This window comes from Salvelinus fontinalis, chromosome 13 (genome assembly GCF_029448725.1).
Source record: "Salvelinus fontinalis isolate EN_2023a chromosome 13, ASM2944872v1, whole genome shotgun sequence".
Taxonomy (NCBI): Eukaryota; Metazoa; Chordata; class Actinopteri; order Salmoniformes; family Salmonidae; genus Salvelinus; species Salvelinus fontinalis.
Window position 1 is genome coordinate 7,813,655 of NC_074677.1, and position 16,400 is coordinate 7,830,054.

The 16,400-nt window shown below is 40.8% G+C and overlaps 1 protein-coding gene across 1 annotated transcript; it reads right to left on the minus strand.

Moving 5' to 3' along the window:
* Positions 1–288: 288 nt before the first annotated feature.
* LOC129868023 (uncharacterized) lies at positions 289–6,389 on the minus strand. The gene is made up of 3 exons (XM_055941587.1): positions 6,305–6,389; positions 6,059–6,163; positions 289–4,824 (listed from the first exon to the last, which is right to left on the minus strand). The coding sequence occupies exons 2-3, from the start codon at positions 6,150–6,152 to the stop codon at positions 1,130–1,132; spliced, it is 3,789 nt and encodes a 1,262-aa protein (XP_055797562.1). The 5' UTR covers positions 6,153–6,163; positions 6,305–6,389; the 3' UTR covers positions 289–1,129.
* Positions 6,390–16,400: the final 10,011 nt, after the last annotated feature.

Genomic DNA, 16,400 nt, shown 5'->3' on the forward strand with positions numbered 1-16,400 from the left:
ACAATGTAGAAGATAGTAAAAATAAAGAAAAACCCTGGATTGAGTAGGTGTGTCCAAACTTTTGACTGGTACTGTCCATTTTGAATTTGTGTGCCCATGAAAACTATATTCACACCGTAACATAAGGAAACACTAAATGTTACATAAGCCTAGTTACAGTGCATTTCCAAAATCACCCTACAAAGAACTGTCCGAGCAACATCCAGGATTCTTACCGGGATCAAGTTCAATGTCTCATTTAACTGATAAATGCTTCATATATGATAGAACAACAAACACTGCCATGAATGCAAGAAATGTAGTGTTTTATGTCACATGATATTGAATAAATTTGTCAAGACACCAACCATGAGAAAGGGTTAAACAGAGTTTGTTAAATTAACTTGTAAATTTTATTGAATGTTCCTTATATCAATTACCAGTTATCAACAGCTGTATCTGTCAGTTGTCCACCGCAGGAAATCTTCACTGGTACTCTAGTTTATAGAAAGACCCTTAGGCGATGTCAGAGGTGTTACTGTGTTTCCCGGTGTTATACCTATCGCGGACATTACCATTCGATGCACTGAGTCACATTAGCAGAAATCTCATGCATCCGTTTGACAAGGTTGAACATAGGAATGTGTGTTGTAATACACAGTACACCTCCATTAGGATGAGATCAATCCTTATTCTTTCATTTAGTCATTTTCAATGTGTCATTATTTCTATATAGTCTACACTTTCTCCTTCTGAACTTCTAACATGGGCAGGATGGGTGTGGCTTTGTGACAATGACCGCAAGAACAGCCACTCAGGGATTTGATGCAGTTACACCTCTGACATTGCCTGAACAAAGACAATGATTTTTATTTTTTTTTCTATAGAGTTCTGATTTCATCTAGGCCAACATTTTTATTAAGATACGTCGGGGTGGACAAATCAATAAATCGGCTTTACACGATACTAAGAGTTTTAATACAAAGCCAATGAACCACACATCTCAGTTGACACATCTCAGTAAACACAAACGTTCCTACAACGTTGGGAATCTTAATGTTCAAATGTAGACAACATTTTTTTCCCCCAGATAATGTTAGCAGGACAACATTCCATGACTGAATTATGTTGGAACCCCCTGCCATCCATCCTATTTTTCCTTCAGGAATTTTCGCTCATTTGGGAGTACATCTTCTCCTTTTGTAATCTTATCCATAATCGTAGACTCCCCCTTCATTTTCTTCAACTCTACGATCCGATCCTCGAAGCCTGGCTTGCGTTCGTCCTCCTCTGTGCGAATGATTATCTCAATGTACTCCATAGTGGAGAGAGAGCTTGGCTTCAGGGCAACATCATTAAGTCTCTTGAGACAGTCAGAAGACTTCTTGATCAAATTCATCAGTGCGTCCTTGATCATATGAAACTCATCCTCAAGCTTATCCAGCATCTCCTTGGTTTCCATAGACTTGCCCCACGCCTTCATGAAGTTGTCCTTCATTCCTTGAACAGTCTTTTTCTCAGTCTTTGATTCATATGTCAACAAGACTTTTTCCCTGTCGTGGTCACTGGAAGAGCATTTTCCTGGACATATGGTGCAGTTGCCATCATCATCCATCACGGCACAACTGTTGATGTCATCCTCAATTGGGAGGAAGCAGCAGGTGTGACATGTGAAATTGCATATCTTGCAGTTTGTCGCAATGTCCTGGGCTAACTTGCATCTCTTCACCTGCAGCACATTTACGTCTGTCTCAAAGTCTTGGTTCTGTTTCATGTTCTCGTCCTCGTTTTCCAGACACTGTTTGAAGCTTTTGATCTCACTTAGCTTTGACAGGCCTGCTGTGATCTGAGGGGTCAGGCGTGTCATGGTCTTCTCCAGAAGCTCACGTTCTTCCAGAACTTTCTTTGTCAGGGTCAGATCTTTACTCTCAATGCTTTCCAGTGCTTGGAAAAATTTCTTCATCTCCTTGGAAGTTGAACTCCATTGCTCTGGACACTGGGCCTTATGACCATCATCGGAATCATCCTCTTCAGAGCTGCTCTCCGTCTCCTTTGAGAACAGAAATGAACTGTTGAATTTGAAATGGGTTGGTAGCCCCTTCTTGTCTTTCTTACAGGGCAGATTTGCAGCTTTGATGGCCTCTAGCACCGGTATGTTCTTCCCATCAACAAATGTCACAAGCATCAGGATGTTTTCAGCAACATCCTTTCCAAAGATGGACAGGATGGAATCAAAGATGTATCTCTGGGAAGGACTGAGACGAACAAGTGGTGCCTGCACTACAAAGCAGACGGCATCAATGTGATCAATCCCTAAAGGATTACACAAGAAATCCTTCACTTTAAGAATGATCAATTTATCTTGAGCCATTCCTCTGGTGTCTCCGAACCCTGGTGTGTCAATGATAGTCAGAGAATAAGGAATCTGAAAGCCTGGCTGGTTGTAGAGCTCGTATGATGTCACAACCACAGTCTGGCTCTCAGCCTGTGACCTGTTGGTCACCTCATGGATGAGCTTAAAGCGGTAACAGTCTTCCCACTTTACCCCAAGAATGTAGTTTATCATGGCATTTACCAGAGTTGTTTTTCCTGCACCTGTGGCCCCCAGAAGCAATATCACCTTGTTATTCCCTTGCTCAACTTTCTTCCCAAATGTGTACTGGTCAAAACTGTTACTTACACCCAACTTCTGTTCCAGATTCAGCCAGTGGATTGAGGGGTTGCCCTTTTCCACCTTCTGGGATTTTTTGAGGAATTCCTCACTTTTTGCTCCGGTTGATTTGCTCGTCTTCGGTTGGGGATCAGAGACCCTAAGGGTAGTCAGCACAGTCTCAGGACTAGGTAGACTCTGCCCTGCTTCGCCACAGTTAGCAGAGACTCTGATGCTGTATGCAGTGTCAGCCTCTAGTCCTTCCAGTGTACTCTCTTTAGTGGTGGTTTTGATGGTGTGCCACATCTGATTGTCTATAGCCTTCACAGTCTTTCTGTATTCAACCACATAACCAATGACTTCAACATCATCTCCCGCCATGGTAGGAATGTCCCAGTTCACTCTGATACTTCCCGATTCTATCCTCTTCTCTGTGGGTGGTCCAGGGGGGCTACATGGGCGGGTCCTGAAGTATTCTGTCCAGCCACTGGAGAGGCTCACACCAGGTCTACACACCGCCTTGCAGCTAAAGCGGTACTTTTTGTAAGGGTCCAAACGACTGATGGTGACCTGGTTAGTTGCAGCATCCAATTTGACCTCGATCCACTCAGAGTCAGCCTGCTCAGCCTGGTACAAAACCTGGTACGACTCCACAGAGGTAACACCAAGGATGGGAGGGTTGACCTGCAAGTGGACACAGTCATGCTCCAGACTCTTGATGGTGGGAACACCTGGTTTTGATGGCAGCTCAAACTGTGGACTCAAAGGTGTCCCTCTTTCATAGACATGGATGAAGGACGCAGTGAGGTGTTTGTTTGGAATTGATGCAATGCAGAATGCAAGATTTTCTCTGCCTTCGTTTGACTCTTTGAAGTCTCGGAACAGATTTATGGTTTGCCTGGTTAGGGTGGTTACATCCCCCGAGCTAAACCACTTTTCTGCTGCAGATTTCCCGGCTGCGTTGGGGTTGTAAGGTGTCAGTGAAAAATCCCTTTTAGATTCTTCCTGCAAGTAGTTCTCCAAGTCTACCACATACTCTTCTTTCTCCTTCAAATAGGAAAATGCAAAACACACTACATAATCATTAGCTTTATCAAGCACTATTCCATCCAATTCACTCCTTGAATACACAACTTGTACCTCTTTCATTATGTCAAGGTAAGAGCGGACAACATTCATCTCTCTCTCTCTGTCGTCCAGGTACGTGATCATGAGGTCATTCTGGAATGGAGAACGTTCTTTGCTGTTGAGCATTTTTATCAGCTCTTCCTCCTCCATTCCTCCTCCTCTTATGTTGGGAAGAACCTTGCAGAGACCTTTCTGGAACACCTGCTTGTACTCTGAGCACAAGTCCCTGAACTTGTTGAGCTTGGCTTTGATTTCAGGGAACTTGATAGCAATGTCCTCCTTCATCATGTCCTGGCATTGTACATCAGTATTGTCCAGTCCGTCCAAGATTCGCTGTGCGCGACGCACCAGGCTAACACTGATCTGCCTGACTAGCTGGGCAGCTGCAGAGTCCAGGTTCTTGAGAGGATAGAGCCAGACGGTCATGGGCACAGCATGTTCTCCGTTTTCCCCTAGTCGACTTGGCAGGCCAGCATACACCTTGATGGCATCTTCAAATGTGACAGGGTTGTTTTCTAGTGCCAAATCACCATGGAAGGTGCAGTTGAATTTATTGGTCTCTCTCTGCTCTTCCTCACTCATCTTCAAATCTCCCTGCCCTTCTATCGATATGAGAGGGATCTTTTTTATTGTGGCCTGCAGGTTTCCCTGGATGTCCTGGTGGTTTTCTCCTGTAGAAACCTCTTGGTCAAAAACGAAGAAAGCCTGCGCTCCGTAGAGCAGGCCAGTCACCACATGGGTTGCAGAGCCCTCTTGTAACATATTAGAGTATTTCACATTTCCTGCCCCCAGGTGGTCCATGGTCAACTGCTCGAAGCGAGTGGTGGTACGGTACTGCAGAGAAACCCTAGACTGACGCTTTGAGGTCTTTTTGTCTTGTAGGAATTCAGCAGAACCCTTCACACTGACTAAGCCACCAAGAAAACTGGCCTCAAGAGATGCAGACACATTCAAAGCTTCTGACTTGGCTTCACTTGAGTCTGAAGCAATGATTTTGAAGTCGGTGTTCGGTTGTGGACGGACATTGATGTGTTTCTGCAGCATCTCAGAATCCCAGAGAGTGATACCTGCAGTTTAAAGAGAATGACCAAAGAACGTTTTTGTGTAAATAATACTTCAACATGTACATGTAAAATTATTTATATATGTAAACATGGTTTCATTCAAATAACTAATTAAAGGTAAATATTAAACTCAAAGTAAATATTCTCGGTGTCAACCCATAGTTAGAAAACCTCCACCTCCTTCACTCAAAAGTAAAGACTGCTCTCTGTAGCACCATTTGAACAAGTCTGGAAATGGGTTCTATCTGGAGCTTCTTTCAGGTCAAATAGAACCTTAGTTCCAAATAAAGAGTGCTATTTGGAACCAGAAAGAGTTCTATCTAGAACATTCCCATACAGGGACAAATGGTGCCACATACAATCATTAAAAAAAGTGCAATCTTTTCCATTGACAGCATTACTACTATATGAACACTTCAAAAACAACCTGCCATCATTCTTTTGTCCCAAGTGCGTCCTCTAGCTTTTCTTACTCTGTGGTAACCATAGAGATGCACCAGAAAGCTAATCTCTCTCTGCAATGGCTGATTCTGTGACAGCATCATAGAGGACTTAAGTGCCAAAAAGCCTGTTTTAGCATGGGCAGCTCCATTCAGGACTTTCACCATTTTGAAGTAGTCAACTGGGAGAGACTTCCTTTGGGTTAAAGAAGGATTATACAATTAAATCTGGGTCCCAAGGAGGGCTCAGACAGAATAATCACTGCCACCTGGTGAGGTTAGCACAGGGCTAACGTATGCCATGTTATCTGATGGGACCAGCTACAATTTAGCATTTGGTCACGATCTAGCAAATCAACAATTCTAATAATCTGAGATGCATTTTGAGCTAGAGAAATTGTTTAAATTTAAATGGTTGCTTATGTTCACAAGTATGGCCCCAATGTCTTCAACTTCTATGAGTGTATTAGCAGTTTGTAAATAAACTGTAAAGGTGCATACCACCACCTACTGTGTGGAGTGTGTATAGCCTGAACAGGTATAAAGCCAAGGTTGGTGATTTACTGACATCTGCAGTTATGGAATGTTTGTTCAGAAGTGCAATTCATTGGCTGACCCCTCCTGCTGATTATTGCTTAATCCATAGTAACTACTTTAAATGGTGAAAGCCCTCAATGGTGTTCCCCGTGCTAGAACAGTGTGCCCTCTATCCAACTCAATGGTGGAAACACTGTCAATGAATTTAGGATGATGCATACTGATTACCTCCAAACCAAAAGAGGAATAGTTTCCTGTACCTGGGATGAGGACATCTCTACGACAGTCATACAGCATCCCCAGCTGGAAGGGTCGGCCCAGAGCGGCTAGCTCGATGGTCTCCGAGTCGGACATGACTCAGTGTTCTGTAAACATATCAGTACTGGGGTTACTTCAGCAGCCACGCTATTAGAACATTTCAACAGATAATATGGCCGTCAACAGGCAATGCAGCCTGTGTAAATATCACAGATACAGTATGTTATGCAAACATTTGAGTCACTCACATCTTTGTCCGCCAGTCCAGTTGTTCTTTCTGAACAGGAAGAGGACTCTGGAGCCCTAACAGTTGGTGCTCTTATTTCTTTGGGAAAAAACCTTGAACAGCAGAAACAAAACAAAGACACTGTACATGTTGATGGTTTTCTGGTGGACATAATACAGTCTTAATTAAAACAATCCACCTTAAGAGATGACTTAAGTAATGCACCAAGCGTAAAAAAAATGGAGACATATTACAATTGTCAGTAGAAAAGTTTCATCTACACTCTGGAATCGTTCTTCAGCAAAACGGCAGCCACACCTCTTGTTTTGGCATACAGCTTAGTTTCTTGATGAGGCTGGTAACCCTCAAATTCTAGAAGGACTGTCAGTCAGCGCTCTAGATGATATTCACAGGATAGTTTTGAAAACGTGTTTGGAAGCTATATATGGTTTACTTTCTTGTTTGTAAACAATGGAGAAATAAAACCGTACATCATTGTCATCATTTATGCAACTACAAGCCACTCTAACATCATTGGGAGTTTCTAGAATTGGAAGACATTGGGTGCTCAGCCCCCCCCAAAAAATTGAATTTCAACAGCTAAATGCAGGAATTTGGTGCACTTTGAGATGAACATTGAGAGATGAGATATTTCAGTTAACTTGTACCTTCCCACCTGCCACAGCAGACACTGCCAGTACTCAATTATAGTAGCTACTGTGGGTCTCTAGTCTGGAAAACTATTTTTACTTTAGTTTATTTAGCAAATGTCTTATTTTTTTATACTCTGCATTGTTGGTTAAGGGCTCGTAAGTAAGCATTTCACGGTAAGATCTACACCCGTTGTATTCAGCGCATATGACAAATACAGTTTGATATGATTACATTTTTGATCGACAGTGTATTGCCAAAAAGCCCTCAACAACTTCAAACAGACGAACTTGCCCAATGTGCCAAACTCATTAAAGAATACCACAGTATCCAAACACACACAGTGCAGTAATTACAATCCATACAGCAGCTTTAGGTAATAGGCAGAGGGCTGAGCTGTCACGACTTCCGCCGAAGTCGGCCCTTCTCCTTGTTCGGCGGTCGACGTCACCGGCTTTCTAGTCACCACCGATCCATGTTTCATTTTCGTTTTGTTTTGTCTGTATTACACACCTGGTTTCAATTCCCTTATCATGTTCCTTATTTAACCCTCTGGCATACCTTTCTGTTCTGTCCGTGATTGTTGGTGTCTTAGTGGTTCGTATAGGTGTTATTCTGTCTGTATTTTCCTTATTGGAATATTGCTTGATTTTTGTGAGTAAACTCAGTTGTGTTGCTCAAACCTGTGTCCTGCGCCTGACTCCGCTACATCTCTGCACCCAATCGCTGACATGAGCACACAGTAGACACCATCACTTTCTCTGTGTCGTCTGTTGCTGTCTCTTGTCTACCCTCCTCTCTAATCCTGTCCTGATTGTAAAAACTGTAAAAGTAAACGATTGTTTTAATAGTAATTTCACAGGCTTTTTACCTGCAAATCCTTTGTAAACCATGTTTAACTTTCACTAATTAGAATCTATAGAGCAGTTTGAAATGATTGTGTGCTAAACCCATCTCTGTTCACTCTCCATCTACTCTGTCACTTTCTCTGTCTCGTCTGTTGCCTCGCCTGTGTCTCGTCTGTTGCCTCGCCTGTGTCTCGTCTGTTGCTGTCTCAGGTTCTTGTTTGTTACGGTCTCTTTGTCTATCCTCTTCTCTTCTGTTCTTGTTATGAATTTTATGAATAAATGACTAAACGATGTATACATTTAACTATAACTATAACTAATTGAATTCTACCCTGTTTTTCTATATTGATAAATAATGTTAGTTCATAAGAAAGAGGTTATGTAGCATGTACATGGGAAGAGAGGAATGAATGTATGTGTATGCCTAAAGAAAACTAAGTGGATCATTAACCATTGTTTGAACCGACCCAGCTATAACTCTGTGGAGATTAGACAAGACAGCGAGAGCCCCTCTAGGTTTTCCTTATCTGGGGGGGGGGGGGCTGGAACTGTCAGCTAAGTGGTAATAATGGTATGATAATATGGTGAGACTTCAGGAGATAATCCAGATAGAGTGTGTAATGTATGTGTGTTGGAATGGACTTTTGAAACAACTTTGTTCTTGTCGGAGAGGAGGAGGGACGCTATGACGCTATGTGTGATATATAAACTAATGTACATGGTATTTTGAGTAGAGATCTCTCGAGAATAAACGCTATTGGTTAATTTGGAGACTAGTCTTTGTCTATTTTATGCAAATAAGAACCTTTCAAATTCTTAGAAACTGACAGAATGTTTGCTTTGTTATAATTTAATTGGTTAACGAACACATAGGAAAGAATTCCTTTATCAGTTATTTTGGTGTCTCTCCATCATATCCTATTGTTGTGTTGCAGTCTCTGTGTTTTGTGCCTCATCTACTCTTCTGTTGCCATCTATCTCTGTGTCTTGTCTGCTGGGTCTCTTTAGTTTTGCAATCCAGAATGGCCAAGGGGATACTGAGGTAGCTTAACTTGTTTTGGGCCTGTGTCTAGGTCACCTAAACCTTCCTCTTCCCTACCATTTGCCCCTGGCTGCTGCTGTTCTAAGTGCTCCACTGGCCTGCTGTTCTCATCTGTCCTCCTCCTTGGCTCTGAAATGTAGCAAGGAAGAGGTGCAACATGTCATCAGATAGATTTAAAAGGCGACTGCCCTTCCTGATTTGGCCTCGTTTCAGATTTGGTTCATTAAGAACTGCTAGCAGCCATGACTGAATTCAACCATGAGTTAGTTTCAGAGTGTGGTTTCATGTGGGTGTCTCGTGTGTGTGTGTGTGTGTGTGTGTGTGTTCGTAGTTGGGAAGAGTTAGCCAAATTAGTTCACCAATTAGCTTCAGCTGGTTGGTGTGCAACCTGACTTTGGATAGCCCATCTCCGGGGCTAGTTAGGGATCGTCAATAAATTACACAATGTAAAGGAGACAATATTTTCATGTTGCACACCTTTTAGTTCTCATTAATGCTTTCAATATTTGCAAAGGCATTTATACAATTTATAGTTGGTTTGATGTTAAGTCATTGACATTTGGAGCTATTGGAATTTTAACATATTTGACCATGTACTGTATAATTTACAGATGGTCCCTAACTAGCCCCATAGGGATATCCAAAGTCAACCCAAATTTACCACAGACATTAACGATCTTGGCCGCGTGATGATTACTTGTGTGCTGCCAGCTGTGGATAGCTAGCTACACTGCATGCGCTTTCTTCCTGTCCTACTGTTACAAATAACACCGTTCAGATGATTAAATAGCAGCCTACCTTTTGGCTCTTGGTTGTTGTACTATACACTTTTAATTCCATAATTTGAATTCCATCTTTTGGCGATTCTCGTTGAGCAGTGGAGAACATACTATTAATGTTTTATCCACAACTCTGTCCATCGCTGTTGTAAATTGACTGCGATGCCAAAATGATAACAGAATAACCTACAATGTTTTTTCAGCTTTACTCACGGGACAATGGCACAGTGTAAGCACAGTGTACACAGTGTAAGCACAGCCTATAGGCCTAGTGTTTTAATTTTTTGTTTTAATATTTTTTGTATTCATTCAGGTTCACAGGGCGGACCAAACCAAGGTCCCCGTGCCGAACGGTTTGGTAGGTATACCTGTACCATTACAGCCCTATCCTAGTATACTGACACAACCAGGGCAACTCAACTGTAAAGAAAAATGTAAAATGTTCACATAACAGCGCAACACAACTCCAGACACGACAGATAAGAAGCTACATAGCCCCCTAGGCTTTATGAATATAAAGAGACTTGAGCCAAAGAAAAATTGACTTTTGGAATGGAATGAGTTGACAGACCTCGTCAGTTCTACCATTATATAACATTTGAGGACACTATTTAAAGGCCCATGTATTTCATGTTTTGTTCACTGTACAATATAACCACAATGCTGGCCATCTTTTCCCCCGTCTTTCTGGCTGCCATCCACCTTCTTGCAGGTTCACCTCTCAAAAATGCAACAATAGAAAAAGTAAGTAGCTAAATTAATAGAGTCAAAATAAAAGCACAATGAAATTATTTCACCAATTTAATAATGGGCAGTTCTTTACAAGTAGTTATAACCTATATGGAAATAACACGAGCCAAGCATGTTTACATGTAGAATTATATAGGTTATAACACCTTTGATTAATTTCATTTCATCAGTTCTACCACCTCAACATTGCTCATTTTAAAAAGGGTTAAATATGTTGTACCAAATATCAGCTTCAGTCCACAGGGGGGCGCTGTGTCACTGTCAGAAGATATGTGCTTCAGTCAGAAAACCAGTTGCTCATCTCTTCGGTCTCAGCTAGCTACAGAAACTAGCTAGCTACAGAAACGAAACCCATCAAATACACTTGCTGGAAATAACTACTTTTCCTAATGTCATGACTTCTATCAACATCCTTAGCTTGCCCATTCACTAAATGTACTGTTAAATAACTCAGACTGACATCCAATACCTTTAGGATACTGAAACCTAACGCTAACTTATTAGCATTAGCCTACCCTTATGCTGATGGGGACTAGTTAGCTACCACCAACCCTGCAGCTAACTCTGCTGCTGCACTGCCTTTTCTGACTGTTCTACCCTCTCCACCTCATTCACTACTCAACCTCAACCTGCTCGTTTTTTTTTTGCCTTTCAGGAGAAATTCTGAATATCCATATTTGTGTTATGTTGAGGTGTTTTACTGAGTGATGACATTGACATCTAACCGGTGCTGTAGGGCTGAGGTCAGAGAGCGGGATGAGAGGGATGAGAGCGGTCCACTGAGTTGTGAAATCTCAGCCAATCACAGCAGACACTGAGTCACGTCAGGGGCGTCTTGCAGTGCCTGCTACTGCCAAGCATAGTATATTGGATAGTTTATTTTAGTCATTAAAATGTGCATAGCGCAACTGATGTGTGGTTATGGAAACTCAGACCAGACTGAAATGTAAAAAATACTAATAACAATACCATCAAAAGGGTCTGGGCTGGACCATTAACATCCAGGGCTGAAGCCCCAGAAGTCCAGACCTAATGAACCCACTGGCTAACATACTGGGTATGGATACATGTTTATAGAAAACATGCCTTGTGTAAAAAAATACATGTAACAGCCATGTTTTCCTACGGGGTCTTTGAATTCCCCTAATTCTCTTTAGAGAATAGTCTTTGCACTATCTGGTGACATATGTGATGCAAGGGGTAGGTCACGTTCTGAATACTGTTTTCTATTTTACAATGTGTACAAGTTTGCTGTACGTTACTCATTTATACATGTGTGGGTATATGGTACCTGTTAGGGATTGAGGGGCTTTCTGGGATGTGCTTTGGCATATGATTGCTGTAAATAAGTGTGTTAGTTAGCATACACCGATGTCATGGTCACATAAGCCACTGCTAACACAGTTGTCTTCATGCTACAGATTTTGCCATCGACACTGTTAAACCCTGCACAACTAACGTGCTGTTTCCCATTTAACAACAGCAGAAATAAATGATGCTCAACTGGGACCACTGGCCGAAGTGATTTATTTTGAGAAAACACAACGCATGGAGACATGGACATTATACATCTGGTGCCGTGACCCGTCACATTGAATGCCGTCTATAAGAGAGTTGAATGTAAATACTGAATGTAATAAATCCTGAATAAACTGTTTGGATTTTTCTGTGTTTGGTGTGAAGTGTCAGAGAAGAGATCAGACAACAAGGCATCAATATAATCTATTTATTGCAAAGCTACAGAGGATTCTCAGATATTGACATGCAATAGTTTTGAAAAAGCATTTGGTGACAGCAGCCAGGTAAACAAAAACGGCTAACAGGGTTATTAAACCACTGTCATTTGTGTGAACTATCCCTTTAAGCACATAATTTGTGGAAAATAAAACAGGCAGCGAAATTGTGGATATTAAAGGTATACAATGATTGTGTGCTTTGTTCAATAATTCATTATGTCGATAATTTAAACAGTTTATGCCCCTGTCTCTTAATATTTGGATACATTTTATACAGTTTTCTGATCTACTTTTTCTTTTTCCAGCTGAATTCTTGTCCTTTCAACTTTCTCTTGCTGTCTATTGTGTTCTATTAATTTTTGTCTTTCCTTCTCAAGCTCCTGTCTTCGTTTTTCTTCCATCTTTTGTTCTGTTTCCATTCTCGTGTTCTTAACAAGGAGCTGCCTGTAATCCTCTTCAGTCTTTCTCTTGTCCATCTCCATGTTCTGTTTTTCCTTCTCCATGTTCTGTTTGTCCATCTCCGCTTTCTGTTTGTCCATCTCCGCTTTCTGTTTGTCCATCTCCGCTTTCAGTTTGTCCATCTCCGCTTTCTGTTTGTCCATCTCCGCTTTCTGTTTGTCTTTCTCCGCTTTCTGTTTGTCCATCTCCGCTTTCTGTTTGTCCATCTCCGCTTTCTGTTTTTCCTTCTCCGCTTTCTGCTTGTCCATCGCCATGTTCTGTTTATCAGTTCTGGCTTGATCGCGGTCTTTCTCTGCCTGATCCGCTCGACCTTTTGATTCATCTGCACCCATTCTCTTGTTGATCGTGTAGGTCTCTGACTTTCTTAGAGATTAGATAGGAAAATAACCAAAAATAGACAGTGAATGCTTTTGCTCTCAAAGCAGCAATTTTGTACTGTAATTTTGTACTGTCTCTTGAAGAAAGTGTGCCTGCTTCGACTACATGTTTTTTGATAAATGTGTTCTTAGGCTCAGTAGAAGCTATTAAGGTATTTGTGATCAAATATGCATCTCAACTCTGACCCACCAGCATGACTAAACAGGATGGTCAAACAAGGCTAACTAGGTTTCTTTAATATCTTGAGACAATATAATAACCACCTCTGTTTATAATCTACAAACACTGTAAATAAACATTTGTAGATGTGTTCTTAATTGACTAGCCTAGTTAAATAAAGTTTAACAAAAATGTAAAATATATTGTTTGTGAAAAAATATAGCTATTTTCCTCATCTGTCTGTTCAAGTGAAATGGTGCTGGCATGACTTTATCTCATAGGTCCTAGAAGTCTGAGGGCATACAACGTTAGAACATTTCCGTGTAAAGTAGTAGTCATGCTGACTAACTCTGAATCTCTTTCCATGTTGGTGAAGGTGTAAATACAACATGATAGAGTTCAAGTGCTTCTAAGTCGCAGTAATTCTTCAGTACGCTCAAACTAGCTAGGCTTCAGTAAATTATTGCATAAAGATTATTTTCACTGCATCAGGGATAGTGTACACAGACAGGAATAATATGATAGACAATCAAATTCTCTCCTGTAGCATTTTCGCCTTAGAGGACACCCCGATATTTGGCTGATAAAGCTCCAAAACAAGTTATAAGCTTGAACAGAAGACAGGTAATTAATACAGCTCAACAAAAACAGAAGAAACTGGAGCTACTTTGAAGATTCTCAAATACAAAATATATTTGTATTTGTTTAACCATTTTTTGGGTTACTACAGTACATGATTCCATAATGTGTTATTTCATAGTGTTGATGTCTTCACTATTATTCTACATTGTAGAAAATAGTACAAATAAAGATAAACCCTGGAATGAATAGGTTCGTCCTAACTTTTCACCGGTACTGTATATAGGTGTTATTGTAATAAGATGTATATTGGCAAAACACCCCGCGCCTTGAAAGTACGTCTTGGAGAACATAAATCCACCATTAGACGACGATATATCACCTCGCCAGTTGAGAGACATTTTATAGAACATAAACATTATCCTAATGAATTGCGTTGCGTCGGGGTCGAGAAGGTTAATCCACGTATATGTGGTGACCATGACAACAAATTACTACAAAGAGAAGCCATGTGGATAAATACATTAAATTCTTTATCTCCACACCCATTGCCACACCGTGTAAACGAAGCATTAGACTTCACCTATTTCATATAAGCCACATTTAGACTGTTAAACAAGAACACCGTTCATATCAGACCTTGCATATCGTTTATGAGTTCGACCTACATATTTATGAACGGCTTTGCCTGATGTCCTTTGTGAATTGATACATGTATTTAGGTGAGCGGACACCTGGGGTGGTATATTTGAGTTGCCCTTCGTGCTCGCTCCCATACCCTATAATTATGTTTTTCTTTGTGACTAATTTGTATACAGGTAGACCAGAAAATACATCACTGATGTGTCAACCCTGATAGAACCACCTGCTGCTCATCTGTTGTTCTTTACAAACGCTGTTTTGAATTGAAATAAAGTTGTACCTACACGGAAGGCTGTAAAGCCGCAACGTCTGTGTACGCTATCCCTGATGCAGTGAAAATAATTAAAACATATTGAATAATGAAGTAAGCTTTATGCGACAACTTTGAGTGCGAACCCATTTGTTTGACTGAATTGGCGGGTTTTATGCGCCAGCCAAGCTTCTGGAAGAGCGCGATGGTTCCCTTCTGTTCAGTAAATTATCCCGTTATTAAAAACTAGTCTCGGATTGGTACATACATTTTTGGACATTTAAATTGACACAGAATAACCATACAATTTTGAAGAATAGAACTTAAATACGTCATGATCTTAGTACAATTATATTACCCCGATTAGAACCCACCATAAACGCTTATTTTACTCCGTTGTTTGTAAATGTACAGAATCAATGTATAGATTAAAAGCATTGTTAAAACTATTATGTCAGTCTTGGCATCTAGAGCACTGTCAATTTGACAGGGGTTACATTCCCCTGGCCCCATCCCTCAGTTGTATAGCACAATAAGTGGAGAAACGCACAATTTGTTGATTATTCCTCAAAGATCAAGTCAAGCTAAAATCTACATTTGGTGAAACAACGCAGCGATATTGTTTTAGTGATTAAACGGAGGAGAGGAGCATCCGGCAGTGGATTATTAAAAAAAAAACGTATTTGTTTAAAATCATTTCTTCGTTGTTGTAACATCCCTAACGGACGTGCCAGTTTCACCAAATACAGATTGTAACTTTAACGATTTCCCAGTAAAGGTTTTGCTAAGCAGCCATTTAGGCCTACTGTTGAAATAAGGTTTTGTAGCCTACCTTAAATCAATGAAGCTTTCCGATGGATGTCAACCAGACAGAAATCACAAGTATATGTTCAGAATAGAAGCCAAGGATACACCAGAAAGTATGAGATGTGTCTCTACCAAGATGTAGACTGGTGTGTGACAACCTGTTTAATAGACCAAATCACAGAGTTTCTAAACCCAGAGGCGCAGCATCGCTAGATTTCCAGGAACGCTTCTGAAACAGACTAAACAGAACATGCCGGGGTTTGGGGCTTGAGAAGTCAATGAGAGAAGTGAAAATATCTTCCTCAGTTGTTAATTTTCTCAAAATAAAAAGGAAAAATCAAGGTTCGAGACAATTTCTTAAGTAGTTGAAAATGTTATTTCGACAAACTCGTGAAAGTAATAAACTGACACGTTTTTTTTGTCAAAAACAAGTTTATATCGAAGGACTGCCTTTGATTTGACGGACTGCACATGCGCAGTTCGGCCTGAGACAACCGTTAGACCCGATTACTTAATTCTACGACATCACCTACAAGTGTAGTCTGGATTTATTTTGGAGAGAAGCAGTTTTAGATTATCTTCATACTGTATTGTCTTTGACAAAATCTATTTTTTTTGTAAAACATGTGACCACCCCACACCTACACTCTTCTTGTAAATCACATGACTCATGTGATTTACAAGAAAGTAACGTGATTTACAAGAAGAGTGTAGATGGTCACATGTTTTACAAACATATTTTTTTTGTCAAAGACAATACAGTATGAAGCTAAGCTAAAAGTGCTTTTCTCCAACAGAAATTATGAGTAAAGGTCAGTGAAGGTCAGCCTCTGTGGCTGTTATACAGTAACATTGGAGACAGAGTTTATCCTCTAGCTCAGTGGTTCCCAACCCTTTTTCGGTTACTGTACCACCAACTGAATTCTGCTCTGCCCAGAGTATCCCTGAAGTACTCCCTCATGTGCAGTTTAACAGTCAGCCTATGGTCTCATGAGTCTTCTCAGGGGTCCTAGCACCCCTGGGTAAGAACCACTTCTC

Excerpts from the sequence above, each read along its gene's own strand:
- LOC129868023 (XM_055941587.1), bottom strand. The coding sequence starts at position 6,152 with ATGTCCGACTCGGAGACCATCGAGCTAGCCGCTCTGGGCCGACCCTTC. Across the intron at positions 4,825-6,058 it reads TAGAGATGTCCTCATCCCAG|GTATCACTCTCTGGGATTCT; the intron begins GTACAGGAAACT and ends TTTAAACTGCAG.